Raw genomic sequence first — 27,412 nt, 5'->3', positions numbered from 1 at the left:
AAATCGTGGTTATGTGTCCACGGGTTAACTCCATTGTTTAATCTGTTATTGTAACTCATGACAAATAGTTTACAGTACAACTGCTCGGTAAAGTTAAATAATAACAACATTTTTAAACAAGTATTTAACAAGATGTACTCATAAAATTATTTTGTAATTATTTTGATAACTGAGAGAACTCAATGGACTCCTTTACATACCACCTTGATAACTGTACCTGTTGCTAGCACAGGTCAGTGATAACTGTACTTGTTGCTAGCACAGGTCAGTGATAACTGTACTTGTTGCTAGCACAGGTCAGTGATAACTGTACTTGTTGCTAGCACAGGTCAGTGATAACTGTACTTGTTGCTGGCACAGGTCAGTGATAACTGTACTTGTTGCTAGCACAGGTCAGTGATAACTGTACTTGTTGCTAGCACAGGTCAATGATAACTGTACTTGTTGCTAGCACAGGTCAGTGATAACTGTACTTGTTGCTAGCACAGGTCAGTGATAACTGTACTTGTTGCTAGCACAGGTCACTGATAACTGTACTTGTTGCTAGCACAGGTCAGTGATAACTGTACTTGTTGCTAGCACAGGTCAATGATAACTGTACTTGTTGCTAGCACAGGTCAGTGATAACTGTACTTGTTGCTAGCACAGGTCAGTGATAACTGTACTTGTTGCTAGCACAGGTCAATGATAACTGTACTTGTTGCTAGCACAGGTCAGTGATAACTGTACTTGTTGCTAGCACAGGTCAATGATAACTGTACTTGTTGCTAGCACAGGTCAGTGATAACTGTACTTGTTGCTAGCACAGGTCACTGATAACTGTACTTGTTGCTAGCACAGGTCACTGATAACTGTACTTGTTGCTAGCACAGGTCACTGATAACTGTACTTGTTGCTAGCACAGGTCAGTGATAACTGTACTTGTTGCTAGCACAGGTCAGTGATAACTGTACTTGTTGCTAGCACAGGTCAATGATAACTGTACTTGTTGCTAGCACAGGTCAGTGATAACTGTACTTGTTGCTAGCACAGGTCAATGATAACTGTTCTTGTTGCTAGCACAGGTCAGTGATAACTGTACTTGTTGCTAGCACAGGTCAGTGATAACTGTACTTGTTGCTAGCACAGGTCAGTGATAACTGTACTTGTTGCTAGCACAGGTCAGTGATAACTGTACTTGTTGCTAGCACAGGTCAGTGATAACTGTACTTGTTGCTAGCACAGGTCAGTGATAACTGTACTTGTTGCTAGCACAGGTCAGTGATAACTGTACTTGTTGCTAGCACAGGTCAGTGATAACTGTACTTGTTGCTAGCACAGGTCAATGATAACTGTACTTGTTGCTAGCACAGGTCAGTGATAACTGTACTTGTTGCTAGCACAGGTCAGTGATAACTGTACTTGTTGCTAGCACAGGTCAGTGATAACTGTACTTGTTGCTAGCACAGGTCAGTCATAGCATCACTACAAGCCATCCATAATGTCTCAGATCCTCGACTAACTCCGTCACAGGACAACACATCTCAGTCACAGGACGACACATCTCAGTCACAGGACGACACATCTCAGTCACAGGACGACACATCTCAGTCACAGGACGACACATCTCAGTCACCGGACGACACATCTCAGTCACAGGACGACACATCTCAGTCACAGGACGACACATCTCAGTCACCGGACGACACATCTCAATCACAGGACGACACATCTCAGTCACAGGACGACACATCTCAGTCACAGGACGACACATCTCAGTCACAGGACGACACATCTCAGTCACAGGACGACACATCTCAGTCACCGGACGACACATCTCAGTCACCGGACGACACATTCACCACAAGAGCACATCCTCTAAGTCTACAAAGTCACTGCCAACTAAAAGTATCCTTTAAAATTAGATCATTTGATTTAGGTCGTTTGCTTAATTTAATTAATATTCACATCTCAAGTAATTAGGTGCAAACAATTAAACTACATCTTTGGTGCTACTATAGAGCGCGAGTGGCGAGACGCCGCCAGCCTGCAAGGCTCAGCCTCTCCTCAACATTTGGCTATATTAATATCGTCTCTTTTATGTCTAAACCTAATTGTGGGTTAACCCAAAAATATAAAGTTCTTGTAACTATTTGTTAAGAGAGAAGAGAGAAATAAGGAGATGTACGTTGAGACGTAACTGGGAAAATGGCGCTTGGCCACATTAGGTTATGTTTTAGGCAAGTTTTGGTACATTGTACTTCCAGCACTTAAATATATTTCAATTTGTCACTGCCCGTCAATGTACGCTATGCTTTTATGGCGATGACTGGCCAGATAATGTACCTGCGATGCTGCGTTAATGTAGTGCTTGGCCCCGTACATGCGGCGCGTCGCAAAGTGTCTGCATAGCACTGTTTGTCATCTTCACCGCGCTCAAGATCAGTGAGGTGTAACGTCAGTTGTTATCTCAAAGGTTCCCTGTTCGTAACTAGATGCTATAGATCACTGTTACTATATGTAAGTGATCGTGCTTCACTGCAGACACCAAGCTTCAAGCGAGTTGTCTTCAGTAACGTAAACACATCAGCGACTTTCGTTCAAGGACAAGTCAATTCGACTTTTCTGTGAGGTTCTGCTGATCATCGCGAGGGATTATTATAAGCCTTTATAGATCAATGTAGCTCATTGTAAGTCATCTTGAACTACTGGGAGCCATCTTAAACCACTGGGAGACATTTTGAATCACCGGGGGTTATCTTGATACACTGGCAGGCATCTTGAATCCCCGAAGGTAATCTTGAACCACTGGGAGGCATCTTGAATAACCAGAGGTCATCTTGAACCACTGGAGATCACTGCGAGTTATTTTAGGTACCAGTGAATCATTATAAGTATCAATCAATCGTTGTAGGTACAATTGAATCATTGTAGGTACCAGTGAATCATTGATTATTGTGAGTCGTTGTAAATAGTCATTGTGAATCAACTGTAGGTACTTGTAAATACTAACTGTAGCTAAGTAACTGTAGATCACCGAGAATCACTAGAAATAATAATATCTTCAAGTAATTCTCTGTAAATCGGTGACTCCTTGTAGATTACAGCGAACTGTTGCTGATAATTGCGAGAATCGTTGTTAATCATTATGAAGAGCAGCAGATGATTCATGAATCTTGATTCATCGGGAATGGTTGCCGAACCATACTGATGGCAGCCTCCAGTGTTAGTCAGAGGAGAGGACGGGAGCATCTGCACGGTGCTCCTGGTTGTAGTGCTGGGCAAGGGCGAAGCTCAGGGTGGTGTGGGGGGGCGAGCCTACTCTACCACCTTCATGTTACCTTGAGTTTACCATGAGGTGCTTCCGGGGCTTAGCGTCCCCTCGGCCCGGTCGTCGACCAGGCCTCCTGGTTGCTGGAGTGGTCAACCAGGCTGTTGGACGTGGCTGCTCGCAGCCTGACGTATGAGTCACAGCCTGGTGATCAGGTATCCTTTGGAGGTGTTTATCGAGTTCTCTCTTGAACACTGCGAGGGGTCGGCCAGTTATGCCCCTTATGTGTAGTGGAAGCGTGTTGAACAGTCTCGGGCCTCTGATGTTGATAGAGTTCTCTCTCAGAGTACCTGTTGCACCTCTGCTTTTCAATTCAATTCAATTTTCAAGTGTTAAAACACTTGCTTTATAATTGACTTAAGTGATGCTATATGGAGGTAGATAGAGTGATGGTGATGTAGTCCGTTCACTGAAGCTCAAGGGCTGTTTTCAGATCAATTCATTCTGTGTTGTAGAGTAAACTTATCAGGCATTTTTATTTTGTTAGTTTTTTCTTTTTCTAAAACGATAATACAAACTTGAACTTAATAGAATGTATCATCAGCAGTGTTGTGCGGCGTCTTTGGCCTTCCTTCACCAACTTCTTTCACGAACTTCAGAAACTGCGAGCGAACTTGTGGGACTGCCTTAGGACGTATGGCACTACCTCAGTACTTGTGGTACTTTCTTAGGACGTATGGCACTTCCTCGGTACTTGTGGCACTTCCTCAGTACTTGTGGCGTTTCCTCAGTACTTGTGGTACTTTCTTAGGACGTATGGCACTTCCTCGGTACTTGTGGCACTTCCTCGGTACTTGTGGCACTTCCTCAGTACTTGTGGCGTTTCCTCAGTACTTGTGGCACTTCCTCAGTACTTGTGGCGTTTCCTCAGTACTTGTGGCACTTCCTCAGTACTTGTGGCGTTTCCTCAGTACTTGTGGCACTTCCTCAGTACTTGTGGCGTTTCCTCAGTACTTGTGGCACTTCCTCAGTACTTGTGGCGTTTCCTCAGTACTTGTGGCACTTCCTCAGTACTTGTGGCGTTTCCTCAGTACTTGTGGTACTTCCTCAGTACTTGTGGCGTTTCCTCAGTACTTGTGGCGTTTCCTCAGTACTTGTGGCGTTTCCTCAGTACTTGTGGCGTTTCCTCAGTACTTGTGGCGTTTCCTCAGTACTTGTGGTACTTCCTCAGTACTTGTGGCGTTTCCTCAGTACTTGTGGCGTTTCCTCAGTACTTGTGGCGTTTCCTCAGTACTTGTGGCGTTTCCTCAGTACTTGTGGCGTTTCCTCAGTACTTGTGGTACTTCCTCAGTACTTGTGGCGTTTCCTCAGTACTTGTGGCACTTCCTCAGTACTTGTGGCGTTTCCTCAGTACTTGTGGCGTTTCCTCAGTACTTGTGGCGTTTCCTCAGTACTTGTGGCGTTTCCTCAGTACTTGTGGCGTTTCCTCAGTACTTGTGGCGTTTCCTCAGTACTTGTGGCGTTTCCTCAGTACTTGTGGTACTTCCTCAGTACTTGTGGCGTTTCCTCAGTACTTGTGGCGTTTCCTCAGTACTTGTGGTACTTCCTCAGTACTTGTGGCGTTTCCTCAGTACTTGTGGCGTTTCCTCAGTACTTGTGGTACTTCCTCAGTACTTGTGGCGTTTCCTCAGTACTTGTGGCACTTCCTCAGTACTTGTGGTACTTCCTCAGTACTTGTGGTACTTCCTCAGTACTTGTGGCGTTTCCTCAGTACTTGTGGCGTTTCCTCAGTACTTGTGGTACTTCCTCAGTACTTGTGGCGTTTCCTCAGTACTTGTGGCACTTCCTCAGTACTTGTGGTACTTCCTCAGTACTTGTGGCGTTTCCTCAGTACTTGTGGCGTTTCCTCAGTACTTGTGGTACTTCCTCAGTACTTGTGGCGTTTCCTCAGTACTTGTGGTACTTCCTCAGTACTTGTGGCGTTTCCTCAGTACTTGTGGCACTTCCTCAGTACTTGTGGCGTTTCCTCAGTACTTGTGGCACTTCCTCAGTACTTGTGGCACTTCCTCAGTACTTGTGGTACTTCCTCAGTACTTGTGGCACTTCCTCAGTACTTGTGGCACTTCCTCAGTACTTGTGGTACTTCCTCAGTACTTGTGGCACTTCCTCAGTACTTGTGGCGTTTCCTCAGTACTTGTGGCACTTCCTCAGTACTTGTGGCACTTCCTCAGTACTTGTGGTACTTCCTCAGTACTTGTGGCACTTCCTCAGTACTTGTGGCACTTCCTCAGTACTTGTGGTACTTCCTCAGTACTTGTGGCACTTCCTCAGTACTTGTGGCGTTTCCTCAGTACTTGTGGCGTTTCCTCAGTACTTGTGGCACTTCCTCAGTACTTGTGGCACTTCCTCAGTACTTGTGGTACTTCCTCAGTACTTGTGGCACTTCCTCAGTACTTGTGGCACTTCCTCAGTACTTGTGGCACTTCCTCAGTACTTGTGGCACTTCCTCAGTACTTGTGGCACTTCCTCAGTACTTGTGGCACTTCCTCAGTACTTGTGGCACTTCCTCAGTACTTGTGGCACTTCCTCAGTACTTGTGGCACTTCCTCAGTACTTGTGGCACTTCCTCAGTACTTGTGGCACTTCCTCAGTACTTGTGGCACTTCCTCAGTACTTGTGGCACTTCCTCAGTACTTGTGGCACTTCCTCAGTACTTGTGGCACTTCCTCAGTACTTGTGGTACTTCCTCAGTAGCTGGCCCTCTTCATTCCACTTGTTTTCAAGGAAGCTAAATCCATTAGTATTTCAGTTTAAATTATGCACATAAGAAGGAAAATTCCTTACCTGTAAATTGGAAGCTTCCATCGTCCTCGCGTGGGGACCTGCGATGTGGTCAGCCACCGTTACATTGTAAACTTGACTATGCATTAGGAAAACATTATTCGTTGGAGAGCATACGAATACATCAAGAGATGCATCAGCACTACTGCTGGCCAGCTTATCGGATTTGACAAAATGTGTAACTCATTGTCTCTTTTCAGACACATACGTCAGTGATTAGTGAGTTGTTGAACTCTAGTGGTATCCTTAGTGAGATCCGCAAAAGCCAAATACTTAATTTTCGAACTATTCAGTTCTTGCTTTTAAAGTTTCCTGTTGACATTTTTAAGACACGAAGGTGAGTAAGAAGCAATATAAGCACCCTTGCTGAAGTCACTAGATTCACTAGGACAGACAACTGTGATTGATCTTCACCCAGGTAGGGATCCTTCGGACGTGGTTCCTTGAATGATATATAAAACGTAAGTTTTATCTAAATGATTAATATCAAACCATTTGGTTATGAAATGATAATTTTCTATAGTTAGTGAGCATTTGCCATTAATGTCCTGGCTGTCTGACTTGAAATGTTATGCCTAATACAAGCTTCTCTGGGTCAATTGTTCTATTACATATTTCTAAAGTTTTGTGACTTGACTTGAGTTGGAAGTAAGTGGCAAGAACTAGGAATGCTGCAAGTTGGTCTAGCGTGGGAAAGGTGCAAGTTACAGCATGAACCCGGCTCTTGCATGGTTATCATAAGCTGATGGTCAATGATGAGTCGCAGAAGAGGAGAGCAAGAGGCGGGACGGCCTTGTCTTCTTGAACAATTTGATAAAATTCCGACAGTAATGAAGTGGAATGTTCGGGAACACTGTAGTGGAGAGAGAGTGGTTGACTCAGTCACTCCCTTGGCTCCTCCACCCTACCGAACGGACTCTTCTTCCCGTCCACTTGAAGTGTCAGCTAAGATGGGAAGCGTCCTAAGCAGCTTCCATACTTTCTTCCTTGCTCGCCTCCTCCTCCTCCTTGTCTTCCACCTTCTGTTCCTCCTTGTCATCCTCGGTATCTATCCTCCTCCTTTTCACGCTGAGGTCCTGCGCTTCTTCATATTCTTCCTTTGGATCCTCCTCTTCCTCATCTTTCTCTTCGTCTTCCTCCTCCTCCTTCTTATGCACGAGATCCACATCAATATGAGTGTCTGCGTCGTCTCTGCCGCAGCTGAAGCCACCCGCCTGGCTGGCAGACTTGAGGAAGCAGCGGGCGTGGGCGACCATCATCTCCCGGGCGTGTGCTTGGGCGTTAGAGAGGTTTATGGGCGTGAGAGTTAGGTCACGCCCGAGGGAGAAGCCCGGGTACTGCGGGAGTGAGAGCAGGCTGGCGGGCAGTAAGGGCGGGGGAGGTGGGCGGCTCGACATCCTGCTGGAGCTTGTGGGCGGGCTCGGGTGGAAGTGGGCGAGAGGGTGGGGCTGGTGGTGGTGGTGGTGGTGGGTGGACAGGTTGAGGGCGGCGGCAGATACGGGTGAAGGCGGATGTTGGCGATGGGGAGAAGGCAGGTGATGGAGGAGTGTTGGAGAGGTCGAGGCAGCCCTGTATGGTGACGACCGCCCCTCCAGCGGCCCGCCACGGGTGGTACCTGCGGCTGTGTTGGAGGCTGCTGCTGTTGCTGCTGCTGCTGCGGTGGTGGTGGTGGTGGAGGCTGTGGTAGGGAGAGTAGTGGTGGAGGAGGAGGGTGCTGGAGGAGGCGGGGAGGGAGAGCCCGCCATATCCGGGCTGGAAACGGCTTCTGAGTAGGGCGAGGTCGTCCTGGGAGAGTGAGGGAGCGGGTCGTCGCAGTAGGGACGGAGGACACTCAGCTGCTGGTGTCGTCTCCACTTGGCCCGTCTGTTGGAAAACCACACCTGTCAGGGACCAGGGAAGAGTTACTCGCCGGCACACCCGCCCGCCTCGCCACCCACCCCGCCCACCCCGCCCACCACATGTGTCAGCATCAACCTATTCTCTAACTGTCTTGTCATGTTTCTACCTCTCATATGACAGGCCGAGAACATTACCAAATGAGAGGTAGAGAACATGACAAGACAGTTTTCTACCTGTCTTGTCATGTTCTCTTCCTCTCATTTGGTAATGTCCTCAACCTGTCACATCATAATGTTCTCAACCTGTCACATCATAATGTTCTCAACCTGTCACATCATAATGTTCTCAACCTGTCACATCATAATGTTCTCAACCTGTCACATCATAATGTTCTCAACCTGTCACATCATAATGTTCTCAACCTGTCACATCATAATGTTCTCAACCTGTCACATCATAATGTTCTCAACCTGTCACATCATAATGTTCTCAACCTGTCACATCATAATGTTCTCAACCTGTCACATCATAATGTTCTCAACCTGTCACATCATAATGTTCTCAACCTGTCACATCATAATGTTCTCAACCTGTCACATCATAATGTTCTCAACCTGTCACATCATAATGTTCTTAACCTGTCACATCATAATGTTCTCAACCTGTCACATCATAATGTTCTCAACCTGTCACATCATAATGTTCTCAACCTGTCACATCATAATGTTCTCAACCTGTCACATCATAATGTTCTCAACCTGTCACATCATAATGTTCTCAACCTGTCACATCATAATGTTCTCAACCTGTCACATCATAATGTTCTCAACCTGTCACATCATAATGTTCTCAACCTGTCACATCATAATGTTCTCAACCTGTCACATCATAATGTTCTCAACCTGTCACATCATAATGTTCTCAACCTGTCATCCTATACTCGTGTTATTCTGCCATTGAACACTGTTCTCTGCCAATTATGGCGTAGTGTTCTGCCATTCAAGAGTTGTTCTTTAACTGTTATGCTGCACTGGTGTTTGCTGCTACTCTATATGTGTTATGATATACAGTTCTCTTTTATGCTATACTGTTCTCTATCTGCCAGGCTGTATTGTTCTCTAACTGTCATGATGTTTTGTTCTCTACCTGCCAGGATGATTTGTTCTCTATCTGCCAGGATGATTTGTTCTCTACCTGCCAGGCTGTATTGTTCTCTACCTGCCAGGATGTATTGTTCTCTACCTGCCAGGATGTATTGTTCTCTATCTGCCAGGCTGTATTGTTCTCTACCTGCCAGGCTGTATTGTTCTCTACCTGCCAGGATGTATTGTTCTCTATCTGCCAGGCTGTATTGTTCTCTACCTGCCAGGCTGTATTGTTCTCTACCTGCCAGGCTGTATTGTTCTCTACCTGCCAGGCTGTATTGTTCTCTACCTGCCAGGCTGTATTGTTCTCTACCTGCCAGGCTGTATTGTTCTCTACCTGCCAGGCTGTATTGTTCTCTACCTGCCAGGCTGTATTGTTCTCTACCTGCCAGGCTGTATTGTTCTCTACCTGCCAGGATGTATTGTTCTCTACCTGCCATGATGTATTGTTCTCTACCTGCCATGATGTATTGTTCTCTACCTGCCAGGATGTATTGTTCTCTACCTGTCATGATGTATTGTTCTCTACCTGTCATGATGTATTGTTCTCTACCTGCCAGGCTGTATTGTTCTCTACCTGTCATGATGTATTGTTCTCTACCTGCCAGGCTGTATTGTTCTCTACCTGCCATGATGTATTGTTCTCTACCTGCCATGATGTATTGTTCTCTACCTGCCATGATGTATTGTTCTCTACCTGCCATGACAACCCATCCTCCTGTTTAGATAGTAGTTATGTAACTATGTGCACCATAGTACAAACATTGACATACTAAGCAATTAAATAGTTGAACTTTGTTCTATTAACTTAATATTGTTCTCTACCTGCCATATTGTACTTGCAGCCACCTGTCATTCTGTACTTTTCTGTAGCTGCCATACTATACAATTCTGTACTCCTCGCTCTGTATAATTTTCTACCCGTTATCGTGTTCTGTATTCAACCTGTCATATCATAATATTCTCTACCTGTCATATCGCAATGTTCTCTACCTGCCATATCATAATATTCTCTACCTGTCATATCGCAATGTTCTCTACCTGCCATATCATAATATTCTCTACCTGTCATATCGCAATGTTCTCTACCTGCCATATTATAATGTTCTCTACCTGTCATATCGCAATGTTCTCTACCTGCCATATCATAATATTTCCTACCTGTCATATCGCAATGTTCTCTACCTGCCATATCATAATATTTCCTACCTGTCATATCGTGAACCATATCCCATGAGTTACTACTGGTGGCATTAATTAGTTACCTACATTCACAAACAAACAGTTTACACCATTACCACACTATTTGAAGTTCATTAATCACATTGCTTAATAAATTACAATGAAAGCAATTAGATTTAAAATTAAATGTCCCATTTACATCGGTCACCGAAATGAATAATATTTGTGCAACAATGACACAATTCTGAACCATTGAACACAATTCTGAACCTGTGAACAGAATTCTGAACCAGTGAACACAATTCTGAATCACTGAAGATAATTCTGAACCAGTGAACACAATTCTGAATCAGTGAAAACAATTTTGAACCTGTATACACAATCCTGATTCAGTGAATACAATTCTGAACCAATGAACACAATTCTGAACCTGTGAACACAATTCTAAATCAGTGAACATAATTCTGAACCAGTGAACACAGCCCTAAGCCAGTGAACCCAAACTGAACCAGTGAACACAATCCTGAACCAGAGAACACAATTATGAACATGTGAACACAATTCTAAACCAGTGAACACAAGTCTGAACCTGTGAACACAATTCTGAACTAGTGAACATAATTCTGAACCAGTGAACCCAATCTGAACCAGTGAACTCAATCTGAACCAGTGAACCCAATCTGAATCCGTGAACCCAATCTAAACCAGTGAACCCAATTGCTGAACCAGTGAACCCAATCTGAACCAGTGAGCAAAATTATGAAACTGAAACACAATTTGGAACCAGTGAACTCAGTCTGAATCAGTGAACACAATTTTGAACCAGTGAACACAATTTTGAACCTGTGAACACAATTTTGAACCTGTGAACACAATTCTGAACATATGAACCCAGTTTTGAACAAGTGAACAGAATTCTAAGCCGGTAAGCCCAATTCTGAACCAGTGAACACAATTCTGAACCAGTGAGCCCAATTCGTAACCAGTGAACACAATTTTAAACCAGTGAGCCTAATCCAAACCAATGAACACAATCCTGAATCAGTGAACACAATTCTGAACCTGAGAACACAATTCTGAACATATGAACCCAATTCTGAACCAGTGAACACAATTCTGAACCAGTGAACAGAATTCAGACCTGAGAACACAATTCTCTACCAGTGAACCCAATCTGAACCAATAACCCCAATCTGAACAAAAGAACACGATTCTAAACCAGTGAACGCAATTTTGAACTAGTGAACGCAATTCTGAACCAGTGAACACAATTCAGACCTGTGAACACACTTCTGAACCAGTGAATACAATTCTAAACCAGTGAACACAATTCTAAACCAGTGAACACAATTCTAAACCAGTGAACACAATTCTAAACCAGTGAACACAATTCTAAACCAGTGAACACAATTCTAAACCAGTGAACACAATTCTAAACCAGTGAAAGCAATTCTAAACCAGGGAACACAATTCTAAACCAGTGAACACAATTCTAAACCAGTGAACACAATCTGAACCAATGAACACAATCCTGAACCAGTGAACTCAATTCTGAACCAATGAACTCAATTCTGAACCAATGAACACAATTCCCTTCACTCCAGTAGCCCCTGGCGACCCACACCACACCCACCTGGACCCTTGCCTCGGACAGTAGTGTCTTCTCCGCCAGTCGCTCTCTGGTGGGCAGATCTGGGTAGTGGGTCTTCTCGAACTCCTTCTCCAGCTCCTCCAGCTGGTCTGAACTGAAGGTGGTTCGGTTGCGTCTGAATCTGACCTCACTGGCCAACTGGGACGGAGAGCTCAGCTCAGACGAGGAGAGGGAGGCCTGGGAGCCTGAGTGCTTGTACGAGGGCGAGCCTGCAAGGTCAAGAAGACGTCAAGGAGGTTACGAGAGCGAGCCTACAATGGTTATGGAGGTGTCAAGGAGGGTACAAGGGCGAGCCTGCACGGTCAAGGAGGGTACAAGGGCGAGCCTGCACGGTCAAGGAGGGTACAAGGGCGAGCCTGCACGGTCAAGGAGGGTACAAGGGCGAGCCTGCACGGTCAAGAAGACGTCAAGGAGGTTACGAGCGCGAGCCTTCAAAGGTTATGGAGGCGTCAAGGAGGGTACAAGGGCGAGCCTGCACGGTCAAGGAGAGGTACAAGGGCGAGCCTGCACGGTCAAGGAAGGTACAAGGGAGAGCCTGCACGGTCAAGGAAGGTACAAGGGAGAGCCTGCACGGTCAAGGAAGGTACAAGGGCGAGCCTGCACGGTCAAGGAGGGTACAAGGGCGAGCCTGCACGGTCAAGGAGGGTACAAGGGCGAGCCTGCACGGTCAAGGAGGGTACAAGGGCGAGCCTGCACGGTCAAGGAGGGTACAAGGGCGAGCCTGCACGGTCAAGGAAGGTACAAGGGAGAGCCTGCACGGTCAAGGAGGGTACAAGGGCGAGCCTGCACGGTCAAGGAGGGTACAAGGGCGAGCCTGCACGGTCAAGGAGGGTACAAGGGCGAGCCTGCACGGTCAAGGAGGGTACAAGGGCGAGCCTGCACGGTCAAGGAAGGTACAAGGGAGAGCCTGCTCGGTCAAGGAGAAGTGAGGGGGCAGAGGGAATGGTTGATTTATTATGGCTGTTAGAAACAGATGAATGAAGGCCCAGTGTGTACGAATGATGTATCATTCGTACACACTGATGTATCAATAATAAAATCAGTAGGACAATGGGGTGCAATTGCAATGCCTTTCTGCATTGTTGTGGTGTAGTGGTCGAGAGCGTGCCTGGGAGTGCCCAGCGCATAGGTTCGAATCCTCTTCATGCCTCCTACTGATTTTATCAATAATAATAATAATAATAATAATAAAAACAATAATTATTATAATAATAATAATATGTATTTAGTGTTATTTGTGTTCAAAAGTCAGTGTGTTGTGCAGGCACGCATAGTATTGTGTCTGTCATAAGCAAGACCGGCACTATTTACGCATGAATCAAACTTATTGACTTCCGTTTTGTATTATTTGCCATTAACTGAATATAAAACTAAATTGGTTTTGGCAACCAAAACAAAACTGATTTGTTTTGCGGCCAATTTGTTGCAAAAACAAGTTTACTATTTAGGATGATAGAAGCGTCGAAATTGTTATTTTCGTGCAAAGGGAACATCTTTCTGGAGATCACTTGTGATATTACTTGCTGGGTAGTATATTCTTGTGGAAGAGAGTTATACACAAGCTAAGAGTTGAGTAATGCATTTCTGGCTTTATAACACAGACCAGAAACGTATCTTCAGTGAAGGAGAGTCTAACAATACAACATTGAGTCCGTTGCATTGAGGTTGCGTGTCACTAGATCGTCTTCAAGTTGTTTCAGTTGGTTTAAATAAGACAGGGTACACGTAACCCAACATAGTGGAGAGTAGTTCTTGAGTAATCTAACATGTGTGATGCAAAGTGTTACTAGCATGCTAATATTCAATACAAATTTTGTGTTTAGTAATAGCACGGAATATTTGCTCTCTCCGTTGAATACACATTAATACTCATATTAATAAGAATATGTATATATATATGATAATAATGGAAAATTAATACCTTGATACCTAATCAAAAGAAGTATATTTATAATACTAATAAATATTCTTATTATTATTATTATCGTTATTATTATTATTATACACAAAGATACTAACAAAGAAGTTCCTGTAACATGACATATCAACGAGAGAACATCCATAGGAGCAATGAGGTGACTGGAACCAGCGACCAGGGTACACCAAGCCGTGCCCGTGTACTTGGGTTACCCAAGTACACGGGCACGGTATATGTTATACAACCTATGATTCCTCTCAATCCAAAGGAAGTATGGAGGCTTCTGTTGAAGCCAATCCAAGCTTTACACATAACCCCGAAACACACTGGTGTAGGTAAAGTAGTTGATCAACCCTCTGCTCCAGCTTCAAATACACAAAGAAATCACATTCACTCAATATATTGACATAGAGTATGTGCAGGCGATGAGTCACAATAACGTGGCTGAAGTATGTTGACCAGACCACACACTAGAAGGTGAAGGGACGACGACGTTTCGGTCCGTCCTGGACCATTCTCAAGTCGATTGTGAGAATGGTCCAGGACGGACCGAAACGTCGTCGTCCCTTCAATTTCTAGTGTGTGGTCTGGTCAACATAGAGTATGTGGTGGCACAGGGGTATGGTGCCCAGATATCCTCATACAACCTGTCCTCCTACAAAGAACGTCGCGTTTCGCTCATGCGTTTACTAAGGCCAAAAATTATCGTGCTGTACTAGAAAAATGGAAGCGGCTGGCAAAAGTGACGTACTGTCCCGTTTTCTGTTTTGAGTCTTCTAGAGTCAAATAGGTTAGGAAATTTCACTTTAAACTGGTCGTTTTCTTCACGCTGGGAACTTTAGGAGGACAGATTTCTTGATCGCTGGTTCGAGTCACCTCATTGCTCCAATTGACCTAATTATTATTATTATTATTATTATTATTATTATTATTATTATTATTATTATTATTATGATCATTATTATTATTTCTATTGTTATTACTACGGTATGTGACAATGAGGCGGCAAACAGCTGTTGGCCGTTTCCGGCGATTATTTTATTAATTATCGTACTAATAATAAACATTATCATTAAGTATAATCACCATCATTATGAAGGAACAAATTGTTATGGCCAGTAGTAATGACGAAGTTCATTATTATCTTGAACATAATTATGAAAATAATTTATCAGTATTTACAGCAATAACACTTAAAACAATAATAATTATGATACAGTAAATTAAAAATAATATTAGTAATAATATTAATAAGAATAAAGATAATAAGGAATGAGTTAATATTCAGTCAAATGGAACCATGGTAAGAGGTGAGCACATAACTCTACTTATCTTAACAAAGATAAAAATGTATACTATCAGCATTTCGCAAATATTGGTTAAAAACAAACAAATTCTATCCTGCCATCATGTTTTTCCAACATTATTGTGCGTAAAATATAGATGCGTAAATTAAACAAATATTATACATGTCTATTTCTAAAAAAAGAATATGTCTCTTTGGTTGATTGTTGTTTTGTTTGTTAGTGAGAGGTTGGAAGCACACGCGTCCCCTCACACCCCTCACACAGCTGCCCCTCACACCCCTCACACAGCTGCCCCTCACACCCCTCACACAGCTGCCCCTCACACCCCTCACACAGCTGCCCCTCACACCCTTCACACAGCTGCCCCTCACACCCCTCACACAGCTGCCCCTCACACCCCTCACACAGCTGCCCCTCACACCCCTCACACAGCTGCCCCTCACACCCCTCACACAGCTGCCCCTCAGACCTCTCACACAGCTGCCCCTCACACCCCTCACACAGCTGCCCCTCACACCCCTCACACAGCTGCCCCTCAGACCTCTCACACAGCTGCCCCTCACACCCCTCACACAGCTGCCCCTCAGACCTCTCACACAGCTGCCCCTCACACCCCTCACACAGCTGCCCCTCACACCCCTCACACAGCTGCCCCTCACACCCCTCACTCAGCTGCCCCTCACACCCCTCACACAGCTGCCCCTCACACCCCTCACACAGCTGCCCCTCACACCCCTCACACAGCTGCCCCTCACACCCCTCACACAGCTGCCCCTCACACCCCTCACACAGCTGCCCCTCACACCCCTCACACAGCTGCCCCTCACACCCTTCACACAGCTGCCCCTCACACCTCTCACACAGCTGCCCCTCACACCCCTCACACAGCTGCCCCTCACACCCCTCACACAGCTGCCCCTCACACCCCTCACACAGCTGCCCCTCACACAGCTGCCCCTCACACCCCTCACACAGCTGCCCCTCACACCCTTCACACAGCTGCCCCTCACACCCCTCACACAGCTGCCCCTCACACCCCTCACACAGCTGCCCCTCACACCCTTCACACAGCTGCCCCTCACACCCCTCACACAGCTGCCCCTCACACCCCTCACACAGCTGCCCCTCACACCCTTCACACAGCTGCCCCTCACACCCCTCACACAGCTGCCCCTCACACCCTTCACACAGCTGCCCCTCACACCCCACACAGCTGCCCCTCACACCCCTCACACAGCTGCCCCTCACACACCTCACACAGCTGCCCCTCACACCCCTCACACAGCTGCCCCTCACACAGCTGCCCCTCACACCCCTCACACAGCTGTCCCTCACACCCCTCACACAGCTGCCCCTCACACCCCTCACACAGCTGCCCCTCACACCCTTCACACAGCTGCCCCTCACACCTCTCACACAGCTGCCCCTCACACCCCTCACACAGCTGCCCCTCACACCCCTCACACAGCTGCCCCTCACACCCCTCACACAGCTGCCCCTCACACAGCTGCCCCTCACACCCCTCACACAGCTGCCCCTCACACCCTTCACACAGCTGCCCCTCACACCCCTCACACAGCTGCCCCTCACACCCCTCACACAGCTGCCCCTCACACCCCTCACACAGCTGCCCCTCACACCCCTCACACAGCTGCCCCTCACACCCCTCACACAGCTGCCCCTCACACCCCTCACACAGCTGCCCCTCATACCCTTCACACAGCTGCCCCTCACACCCCTCACACAGCTGCCCCTCACACAGCTGCCCCTCACACCCCTCACACAGCTGCCCCTCACACCCTTCACACAGCTGCCCCTCACACCCCTCACACAGCTGCCCCTCACACCCCTCACACAGCTGCCCCTCACACCCCTCACACAGCTGCCCCTCACACCCCTCACACAGCTGCCCCTCACATCCTTCAGTACGCACACCACCTGACCCCTCACCCCTCAGTAGGTGCACCTCCTACTCCTCACATCCCCTCTCACCTTCACCGTCGGAGTGATTGCCGGAGGCGGCGGAGGAGTCCTTGGCGGCAGCGGCGGCGGCGGCGTTGTGAGCGACGTGTTCAGCGGCGGCGGCGTGGAGGGGAAGGGAGGCGGCGAGGGGGGAGAGGAGCGCCGGGTTGGCCCAAGGGAAGGCGTAGGGGTTGTAGAGGCCGTAGCCAGCAGCCCGCGCGAAGTCTGCCGCCGCTCGCTCTGCTGCCCGGTTCCTGAGTAAAGAAGATGCACGTGAACAACTCATTCTTTAGTTTGTCCCATTCCATGCTCCCGTCCCATCCCACATCCTTATCCTTACCCCTTCCCAGTGCTATATAGTCGTAAAGGCTTGGCGTTTCCCCTCATAATACCTTCTCTCCTACCACGGCCGTGGATAAGCGCTGGCAATGCTACTCGTCATCTATACCTTTCTTTCTGCGTTCCACGGACATAGATATATCTTAGTCTACACTATTGTGTAGTACAGAGCTTCAGGGAGTATGGCGACACAATAATGCGGTTAGTGGACTCCAACACTCTAAAAACAAAATGGAGTAACATTGTCAGTAGCTTAGTCACAGGTGTGGTAACTGAACACTCAGTCACAGGTGTAGTGGGTTATTGGACACTCAGTCACAGGTGTAGTGGTTACTGAACACTCAGTCACAGGTGTAGTGGTTACTGAACACTCAGTCACAGGTGTAGTGGTTACTGAACACTTAGTCACAGGTGTAGTTACTGAACACTCAGTCACAGGTGTAGTGGTTACTGAACACTCAGCCACAGGTGTCGTGGTTACTGAACACTCAGCCACAGGTGTAGTGGTTACTGAACACTCAGCCACAGGTGTAGTGGTTACTGAACACTCAGTCACAGGTGTAGTGGTAACTGAACACTCAGCCACAGGTGTAGTGGTAACTGAACACTCAGCCACAGGTGTAGTGGTTACTGAACACTCAGCCACAGGTGTAGTGGTAACTGAACACTCAGCCACAGGTGTAGTGGTAACTGAACACTCAGCCACAGGTGTAGTGGTTACTGAACACTCAGCCACAGGTGTCGTGGTTACTGAACACTCAGCCACAGGTGTAGTGGTTACTGAACACTCAGCCACAGGTGTAGTGGTTACTGAACACTCAGCCACAGGTGTAGTGGTTACTGAACACTCAGCCACAGGTGTAGTGGTTACTGAACACTCAGCCACAGGTGTAGTGGTTACTGAACACTCAGCCACAGGTGTAGTGGTTACTGAACACTCAGCCACAGGTGTAGTGGTTACTGAACACTCAGTCACAGGTGTAGTGGTTACTGAACACTCAGTCACAGGTGTAGTGGTAACTGAACACTCAGCCACAGGTGTAGTGGTAACTGAACACTCAGCCACAGGTGTAGTGGGTTACTGAACACTCAGCCACAGGTGTAGTGGTAACTGAACACTCAGTCACAGGTGTAGTGGTTACTGAACACTCAGCCACAGGTGTAGTGGGTTACTGAACACTCAGCCACAGGTGTAGTGGTAACTGAACACTCAGTCACAGGTGTAGTGGTAACTGAACACTCAGCCACAGGTGTCGTGTTCAGTGTGGTGGAACACTTGTATTTGCAACAAGTGTTGATTTGTTTGTAACAAGTCTTCTCCCTTTATTAATTAATATTAATATTAAGTGGAGGAGAGCGGGGCAGTGGACATGATATCTCTAAAACCTCAGAATGTTTGGTCAACTTTTTTATCAAAGACTTGAATCAAAACTCAGTGTAGAGTGAGGGAGTCCACGGAGGAGGATAGACTCTGATAGAGTTCACGGAGGAGGATAGACACTGATAGAGTCCACGGAGGAGGATAGACACTGATAGAGTCCACGGAGGAGGATAGACACTGATAGAGTCCACGGAGGAGGATAGACACTGATAGAGTCCACGGAGGAGGATAGACACTGATAGAGTCCACGGAGGAGGATAGACACTGATAGAGTCCACGGAGGAGGATAGACACTGATAGAGTCCACGGAGGAGGAAAAGGATAGGCACCGAGATAGGCACTCACCTGAGGATCTTGTTGATGTTAGGGGACACGGAGCAAGGAGACCAGGAATGAGAAAAAGAATGAGGGAGGACACGGAAACGAAGGAGGGAGGCCACGCACCTGAGGATCCTGTTGATGGAGGACACGGAGGGGGCGGTGGAGTTGGTACAGACGCTCTCGGAGATGAGCTTCTCCCTGATCTCCCAGGCGAAGATGGTGGGGTTCTCCCGCTTGTACTGCTCGATCTTGTTCACCACCTGCGGCGTCGCCACCTTCGGCTTCGAGCCCCCGATCATGCCAGGAGGCCGCAGCGACCCTGCCGGGGACACGCGCCGTTTACATTGTGCTCACAATCATGAAAGTTATCCTGCTTATACTGCGCGTACAGGAGGCGTGGTTAGAGAGGGCAGAGGGGAGGTAAGGTTAGAGAGGGCAGAGGGGAGGTAAGGTTAGAGAGGGCAGAGGGGAGGTAAGGTTAGAGAGGGCAGAGGGGAGGTAAGATTAGAGAGGGCAGAGGGGAGGTAAGGTTAGAGAGGGCAGAGGGGAGGTGAGGTAAGAGAGGGCAGAGGGGAGGTAAGATTAGAGAGGGCAGAGGGGAGGTAAGGTTAGAGAGGGCAGAGGGGAGGTAAGGTTAGAGAGGGCAGAGGGGAGGTAAGGTAAGAGAGGGCAGAGGGGAGGTAAGGTTAGAGAGGGCAGAGGGGAGGTAATGTTAGAGAGGGCAGAGGGGAGGTAAGGTTAGAGAGGGCAGAGGGGAGGTAATGTTAGAGAGGGCAGAGGGGAGGTAAGGTTAGAGAGGGCAGAGGGGAGGTAATGTTAGAGAGGGCAGAGGGGAGGTAAGGTTAGAGAGGGCAGAGGGGAGGTAAGGTTAGAGAGGGCAGAGGGGAGGTAAGGTTAGAGAGGGCAGAGGGGAGGTAAGGTTAGAGAGGGCAGAGGGGAGGTAAGGTTAGAGAGGGCAGAGGAGAGAGGGATCGGGTGGCGTATAAAAAGAGCATGAGGAAGCCTGGCAAGAAGGAAGAACGGTGACAAGTTGGAGAGAGGGAGAGAGGCACGGCATAAGAGGAGGCAACACGCATATGGTCATATATACCGTTGAAAAGGTGTAGGGCATGGCGTGATGGTGAGGAAGAGGGCGTGGTTTGATGGTGAGGAAGAGGGCGTGGTTTGATGGTGAGGAAGAGGGCGTGGTTTGATGGTGAGGAAGAGGGCGTGGTTTGATGGTGAGGAAGAGAGCGTGGCATAATGGTGAGGAAGAGAGCGTGGCATGATGGTGAGGAAGAGAGCGTGGCATGATGGTGAGGAAGAGGGCGTGGCTTGATGGTGAGGAAGAGGGCGTGGCTTGATGGTGAAGAAGAGAGCATGGCTTGATGGTGAGGAAGAGAGCGTGGCATGATGGTGAGGAAGAGAGCGTGGCTTGATGGTGAGGAAGAGAGCGTGGCTTGATGGTGAGGAAGAGGGCGTGGCTTGATGGTGAGGAAGAGGGGCGTGGGCTTGATGCCCCTGTTCACCTAGCAGTAAATAGGTACCTGGGAGTTAGACAGCTGCTACGGGTTGCTTCCTGGGGATGTGTGTGTGTGTGTATAAGAGAGAAATATATATATTATATATAGTAGAGGAAAAATAGATTGTTTAGAAAGGCGAGGTCGAAGAGCTAATAGCTCGATTCTGCAGACACAAATAATAACACACAGAGAAGAAGACACTGAGCAGGCCTGCCACTACTGCGGTAACTCAGTGGCCTATTTACTCACCAAGGAGCTTACTGACGGCTCCCTGCTGGGAGACCATTTGTTGGGCCAGCTCGTACTGCCGAAGGGAGGGTAGGGAGTACCGGGTGAGGTCGAGCGGCGAGGTGGGCGAGGCAGCAGAGGGCGACGACGAGGTAGAGAGGCTGGTCCGGGAGTACAGGTCCCTGATGGAGGCCGGCACCGAGGCTGCAAGTGGGAAGAAAGTGGTCAAGTGTTGATCTGTCTTGAGACACATTATCGAGAGAAGGCACCAAGCCAGTGTAGCACAAATGCTCTTCAGACAAAGTGTCAAATGTTTTGCATAATTGTCATATTTGATCCGATTGTTTGTGTTTCTGTTTTGGTTTTGAACATCTTTTTAAACAGTTTTATTTGTTTACTTTACAGCTTCCTATATATATCTATCAGACAGATTCGAACGAGAAGCTGCATTTATACATTTTGTCGGAGTGGAATTCTCGACAGCCATGTGTGACGTAGAGGCCACCAACACTTCGAGATAACAATTAAGACAATTACGTAGGTGGGAGCCCCACCCTTCGTGGTGCGAGTGTGCGGCCACCACCAAGTGTCAGTGTGCCACCCTTCACCAGCTAACAAGTGTGAGTTGAGTCAAACTGGTAGGGTCAGTGTTCCCACTTCTTGAGGAGAGCAGCGTATAGAGAGGTGGGAGCTGTTCTGTGGGCCGGGAGCACAAGTGTTGAGAACATCCATTGGCTGGGTTTAGGATGTGGGGAACGTGTATTAATTGGGCAGGTATAGGAAGGATATGTGGGGAAAAGTATATCCCTTGAGTGGATAGATGAAGGATGTGCAGGGGACGACTGTACTTGTTGGGTAGATGTAGGAAGGAGAGATGTGTGTAAAGGGGGGGGGGGTTGCAAGTGTAGCAGCTTGTAGCAGTGTAGCTGTGTGATTGTAGGAGGGAGAGAGTGTAGTGAGTGATGTGGTGTGACACATTTGGTGCCACAATCACCCCCCCCCCCCCACCACCACCTGCCAGCCTCACCATGACACAGGAAACTTGTACCTCTTAGCTCAATATATTAATTTCAGAGAAAAAGATCATGACATTACATTTGACCACCACTCACGCCTGTTACATTTGACCACCACTCACGCCTGTCACCAGTCACGCCTGTCACCAGTCACGCCTGTCACCACTCACGCCTGTCACCACTCACGCCTGTCACCACTCACGCCTGTCACCACTCACGCCTGTCACCAGTCACGAATTTGAATATTTTCATAATATTACGAATGAACAAAATAAACTTTCCAGAGAGGTATTGGTTGTGGCTCAGCCCACCTGACAGTGTGGAGTGTACACCTGGCTGAGGCAGCAGTGTCGTGGAGTAGTGTGGCTCAGCCCACCTGACAGTGTGGAGTGTACACCTGGCTGAGGCAGCAGTGTCGTGGAGTAGTGTGGCTCAGCCCACCTGACAGTGTGGAGTGTACACCTGGCTGAGGCAGCAGTGTGGCTCAGCCCACCTGACAGTGTGGAGTGCACACCTGGCTGAGGCAGCAGTGTCGTGGAGTAGTGTGGCTCAGCCCACCTGACAGTGTGGAGTGTACACCTGGCTGAGGCAGCAGTGTCGTGGAGTAGTGTGGCTCAGCCCACCTGACAGTGTGGAGTGTACACCTGGCTGAGGCAGCAGTGTGGCTCAGCCCACCTGACAGTGTGGAGTGCACACCTGGCTGAGGCAGCAGTGTCGTGGAGTAGTGTGGCTCAGCCCACCTGACAGTGTGGAGTGTACACCTGGCTGAGGCAGCAGTGTCGTGGAGTAGTGTGGCTCAGCCCACCTGACAGTGTGGAGTGCACACCTGGCTGAGGCAGCAGTGTCGTGGAATAGTGTGGCTCAGCCCACCTGACAGTGTGGAGTGTACACCTGGCTGAGGCAGCAGTGTCGTGGAGTAGTGTGGCTCAGCCCACCTGACAGTGTGGAGTGTACACCTGGCTGAGGCAGCAGAGTAGTGGAGTAGTGTGGCTCAGCCCACCTGACAGTGTGGAGTGTACACCTGGCTGAGGCAGCAGAGTAGTGGAGTAGTGTGGCTCAGCCCACCTGACAGTGTGGAGTGCACACCTGGCTGAGGCAGCAGTGTCGTGGAGTAGTGTGGCTCAGCCCACCTGACAGTGTGGAGTGTACACCTGGCTGAGGCAGCAGTGTCGTGGAGTAGTGTGGCTCAGCCCACCTGACAGTGTGGAGTGCACACCTGGCTGAGGCAGCAGAGTAGTGGAGTAGTGTGGCTCAGCCCACCTGACAGTGTGGAGTGTACACCTGGCTGAGGCAGCAGTGTCGTGGAGTAGTGTGGCTCAGCCCACCTGACAGTGTGGAGTGTACACCTGGCTGAGGCAGCAGTGTGGCTCAGCCCACCTGACAGTGTGGAGTGTACACCTGGCTGAGGCAGCAGTGTGGCTCAGCCCACCTGACAGTGTGGAGTGTACACCTGGCTGAGGCAGCAGTGTGGCTCAGCCCACCTGACAGTGTGGAGTGTACACCTGGCTGAGGCAGCAGAGTAGTGGAGTAGTGTGGCTCAGCCCACCTGACAGTGTGGAGTGTACACCTGGCTGAGGCAGCAGTGTCGTGGAGTAGTGTGGCTCAGCCCACCTGACAGTGTGGAGTGTACACCTGGCTGAGGCAGCAGTGTGGCTCAGCCCACCTGACAGTGTGGAGTGTACACCTGGCTGAGGCAGCAGTGTGGCTCAGCCCACCTGACAGTGTGGAGTGTACACCTGGCTGAGGCAGCAGTGTGGCTCAGCCCACCTGACAGTGTGGAGTGTACACCTGGCTGAGGCAGCAGTGTGGCTCAGCCCACCTGACAGTGTGGAGTGTACACCTGGCTGAGGCAGCAGTGTGGCTCAGCCCACCTGACAGTGTGGAGTGCACACCTGGCTGAGGCAGCAGTGTGGCTCAGCCCACCTGACAGTGTGGAGTGCACACCTGGCTGAGGCAGCAGTGTCGTGGAGTAGTGTGGCTCAGCCCACCTGACAGTGTGGAGTGTACACCTGGCTGAGGCAGCAGTGTCGTGGAGTAGTGTGGCTCAGCCCACCTGACAGTGTGGAGTGTACACCTGGCTGAGGCAGCAGTGTCGTGGAGTAGTGTGGCTCAGCCCACCTGACAGTGTGGAGTGTACACCTGGCTGAGGCAGCAGTGTCGTGGAGTAGTGTGGCTCAGCCCACCTGACAGTGTGGAGTGCACACCTGGCTGAGGCAGCAGTGTCGTGGAGTAGTGTGGCTCAGCCCACCTGACAGTGTGGAGTGCACACCTGGCTGAGGCAGCAGTGTGGCTCAGCCCACCTGACAGTGTGGAGTGTACACCTGGCTGAGGCAGCAGATTAGTGGAGTAGTGTGGCTCAGCCCACCTGACAGTGTGGAGTGTACACCTGGCTGAGGCAGCAGATTAGTGGAGTAGTGTGGCTCTGCCAGATTCCTTACTATAATCCAGTCTTCACTAACTTGTGTGTGTTTTTTCATAATTTATATATACAAAAGTTCTTACATTCTTGTAAAGCCACTAGCACACATAGCGTTTCGAGCAGGTCTTTAATCCTATATTTCCCTGGAATACGACCCGACAAATCGTTTAACAACCAGGTTCACTACTGAGTGAACAGAGGCTACCTTGCGTTTACCTTGCGATGATTTTGGGGCTCAACGTTCCCAAGGCCCGGTCCTCGATCAAGCCTCCTGGTTGCTGGACTGGTCAACCAGGCTGTTGGACGCGGCTGCTCGCAGCCTAACGTATGAATCACAGCCTGATTGATCAGGTATCCTTTGGAGGTGCTTACTTAGTTCTCTCTTGAACACTGTGAGGGGTCGGCCAGTTATGCCCCTTATGTGTAGTGGAAGCGTGTTGAACAGTCTCGGGCCTCTGATGTTGACAGAGTTCTCTCTCAGAGTACCTGTTGCACCTCTGCTTCTCAAACTTTTCAGACGGCTACAGTTAAGAATTCACAAACAATTGCTACTAAACAGTATACCGGTTCCTGTTTGGTGTACCGGCTTCTACAAGGTGTACCGGCTCCTGCATGATGTACCGGCTTCTGCATAGTTTACCGGTTTCTGCTTGGTGTACATCCTCCTGCATGATATACCGGCTTCTGCAAGTGGGATATGCAGATGATGTCCTAATACAAGTTCCCACCTTGGGAAAATTTAAACAGTCCAATGCACTCCTTGGAAGGAAATGTGTTAAACTCGGTTTAACTCTCTCCACAAACAAGACAAAAGCATACTCCCATCACAAGCGGGAAGAAAATGAAGATCTACAAATTAATGGTGAAACATTTAAATGGGTTGACCACTATCGGTACCTTGGCGTCACTGTCGGCTCTAACAAGGAGAAGAAATAGGAACTCAATCAACATTAGAACATGTAAACGTCGACTCAGGGCACTGAAAGCTATGACCTGGAATGGACATGGAGCCTCTATTGCTGTGCTTAAAATGATGTACACAGGCTATGCGCTATGTGCGCTCCGTCATAGACTATGCCGCACCAGTCTTGTGCACCTACTCAAAGCGATATTAAAAGACTTGAAAGCATACAAATTGAAGCGATGACAATCATTCATGGAGTCCTAAGAACTGCCAAAACATTTAATCTACGAGAGGAGATGTACCTCCCCGGTATTGAAAGCAAAATTAAGGAACTGAATAAGTTTGCAATTAAGATCCCCATTACAATAGATCCCCAGCCAGTGATCCTCATTACAGTAATATAGCAATGAAAAACTGAGTTCTGTGCTACTTACAGGAGGAAACACGAAAAACAAAAATTGACCTCACAGATCAGTCTGCAGCCTCGAAGAACTTCACCTGCTTGAGCAAGCCCGTGAGCTCCTGCCTGTAGAAAGGTTACCTCCCTGGGAGGATGACCCCATGCAGGATTATCATCGATGAGAGGACAACGAAAAAGTCCAACATGATACCACAAGAAATGAGGCATAAGTATCTTGACAAAATTTATAAAGAAGCCGAAGATGAACTAGATCAAATCTACACTGACGGGGGTCATATAATCCTGTTAGTGGCAGGGCTGGTGCAGCATACACGGTAATTAGGAATGGTGAAGCCTTTCAAATTGGAAATGAAGAAAAAAACCCGTATTGAGAACTATGTCTCTTCAGCACAAGGAGAGCTAACTACCAATGTTATGGCGTTAAGATCTCTTGAAAGAAACGCTGTTCACGTTACTTTTTTTGCTGTTGATTTTTTTGTGTTTTTGTTTACTTTAAAATATGAATTAGTAACACAAGAGGAACACAATAAGATTTTAAAGTATGTGGATGTCAAGCTTCTGTGATGTCCTACAGAAGCCGTGGTTACCGTGGACGTTGTTCCTCTGGATTGCTATACAAAAGCCCGGGAAAAAAGACACAGATCGCCCATGGATTTGTTTTTATCACAATAAGCTTGGAGTCGAAGTCCTTGAGATCCGACAAGAACAAAGTTGTGTAAGTGGTTTACTTCACTGAAGTTATTAGACTTCATTTCTCTTTTCTCATTTCTCGTTATCATTTCTCTGTGGATAGCAGTGCCAGCAGCTTGAGCAACAGTGACGGTGATGAAGAAAGCAGCCAGAGTGATGAACACAACCTGTCCTACACCAGCTACACAAATATTTCTCCCAAAGTGCAAGTAATTGTATCTGGGAGACTCACAGAGTTTGGTTACAGAGTTACAGGACATTAAAGAACCTGGTTCATCTCTCCCTGTTGAGCAGTGGGCGGTTTTCGGGTTCCTCTTGGTGATGCTGACTTCTTGGTGTCTTGTGTACCGTCCCTGAGAGTGGCCACACACCCGGTGTGTATTTATCAACAACCTGTATTTATCTGCTTCTTCCTAGTCACAAATATTCTGCGATAGTGAGGGGTCTCTCTCTCTCTCGCTCTCTCTCTCTCTCTCTCTCTCTCTCTCTCTCTCTCTCTCTCTCTCTCTCTCTCTCTCTCTCTCTCTCTCTCTCTCTTTCTGTCTCTTTCTCTCTCTCTCTCTCTCTCTCTTTCTCTCTCTCTCTCTCTCTCTCTCTCTCTCTCTCTCTCTCTCTCTCTCTCTCTTTGCAGGCATTATTATCGACCTCATTTAAAAAATAATAACAGGTTAGTTGATTAAAGACATTAGAGGTAGTAGTAAAGAGAGGCTCCAGGGTGGGGTAAGCGCCGCGCCGCATCTTGTGTGGAGGGAAGTGCAGATTGTCTGCCATTAGCGCCTGCGAGTCCGCCTCCTGGTAATTATCCCTCTCTCCTCCCTCCACCAATGGCAAGAAAATGACTGTTTTCAAAGTGTAATGTTCTTCTTTATTTGTCATTTGGTTCGAGTTGAATATGCCACGTTGCTTACTTGTGTTGTGTTTGTATATACACCAAACTGAACCCCCATGTAGTTGTACTTATGGGGGATGAGCTACGGCTCTTAGGTCTCGGTATTCAATCTTTAATCGACTGTTGTGTTGGTTCCAAGGCCCGTTGTGGGTGAGAGTTTCTTGGTCTTCAGCTTGTCTGCTTCCCTATAGTTGGTGGCACTACCTT

At 48.0% G+C, this 27,412-nt stretch overlaps 2 protein-coding genes across 3 annotated transcripts in view; one reads left to right on the top strand and one right to left on the bottom strand.

The window, feature by feature from the left end:
- The first annotated feature begins 1,036 nt into the window (after positions 1-1,036).
- On the top strand, positions 1,037-3,159 carry LOC123765956 (thioredoxin domain-containing protein 2-like). Its single transcript, XM_069303106.1, has 3 exons — positions 1,037-1,064; positions 1,490-1,954; positions 3,080-3,159. Exons 1-3 carry the CDS (start codon positions 1,037-1,039, stop codon positions 3,157-3,159), a joined length of 573 nt encoding a protein of 190 aa, XP_069159207.1.
- Positions 3,160-5,931: 2,772 nt separating this feature from the next.
- The window catches only part of LOC123762592 (paired box protein Pax-6), a 28,868-nt gene continuing 7,387 nt past the window's right edge, over positions 5,932-27,412 (bottom strand). The window contains exons 2-6 of one of the 2 annotated variants that reach the window (XM_045749189.2): positions 20,888-21,070; positions 19,260-19,455; positions 17,126-17,349; positions 11,891-12,117; positions 5,932-7,971 (exon numbers count right to left, since the gene is read on the bottom strand). In XM_045749189.2, coding sequence (XP_045605145.2) covers positions 7,054-7,971; positions 11,891-12,117; positions 17,126-17,349; positions 19,260-19,455; positions 20,888-21,070 — 1,748 coding nt within the window. In that variant the 3' untranslated portion in view covers positions 5,932-7,053. The remainder of the gene's footprint in view (positions 7,972-11,890; positions 12,118-17,125; positions 17,350-19,259; positions 19,456-20,887; positions 21,071-27,412) is intronic. The other variant, XM_069299941.1, reaches the window with a different exon arrangement.

The sequence above is a fragment of the Procambarus clarkii genome, chromosome 5 (genome assembly GCF_040958095.1).
Source record: "Procambarus clarkii isolate CNS0578487 chromosome 5, FALCON_Pclarkii_2.0, whole genome shotgun sequence".
NCBI classification, from domain to species: domain Eukaryota; kingdom Metazoa; phylum Arthropoda; class Malacostraca; order Decapoda; family Cambaridae; genus Procambarus; species Procambarus clarkii.
Note: the sequence above shows the minus strand (reverse complement) of the source record. Positions and strands in the feature narration are given on the sequence as shown.

Coding starts and splice junctions, on each gene's coding strand:
- LOC123765956 (XM_069303106.1), top strand. CDS start 1,037: ATGATAACTGTTCTTGTTGCTAGCACAG. Junction 1,065..1,489: donor TGTTCTTGTTGCTAGCACAG/GTCAGTGATAAC, acceptor ATAATGTCTCAG/ATCCTCGACTAACTCCGTCA. Junction 1,955..3,079: donor AATTAATATTCACATCTCAA/GTAATTAGGTGC, acceptor GACTCCTTGTAG/ATTACAGCGAACTGTTGCTG.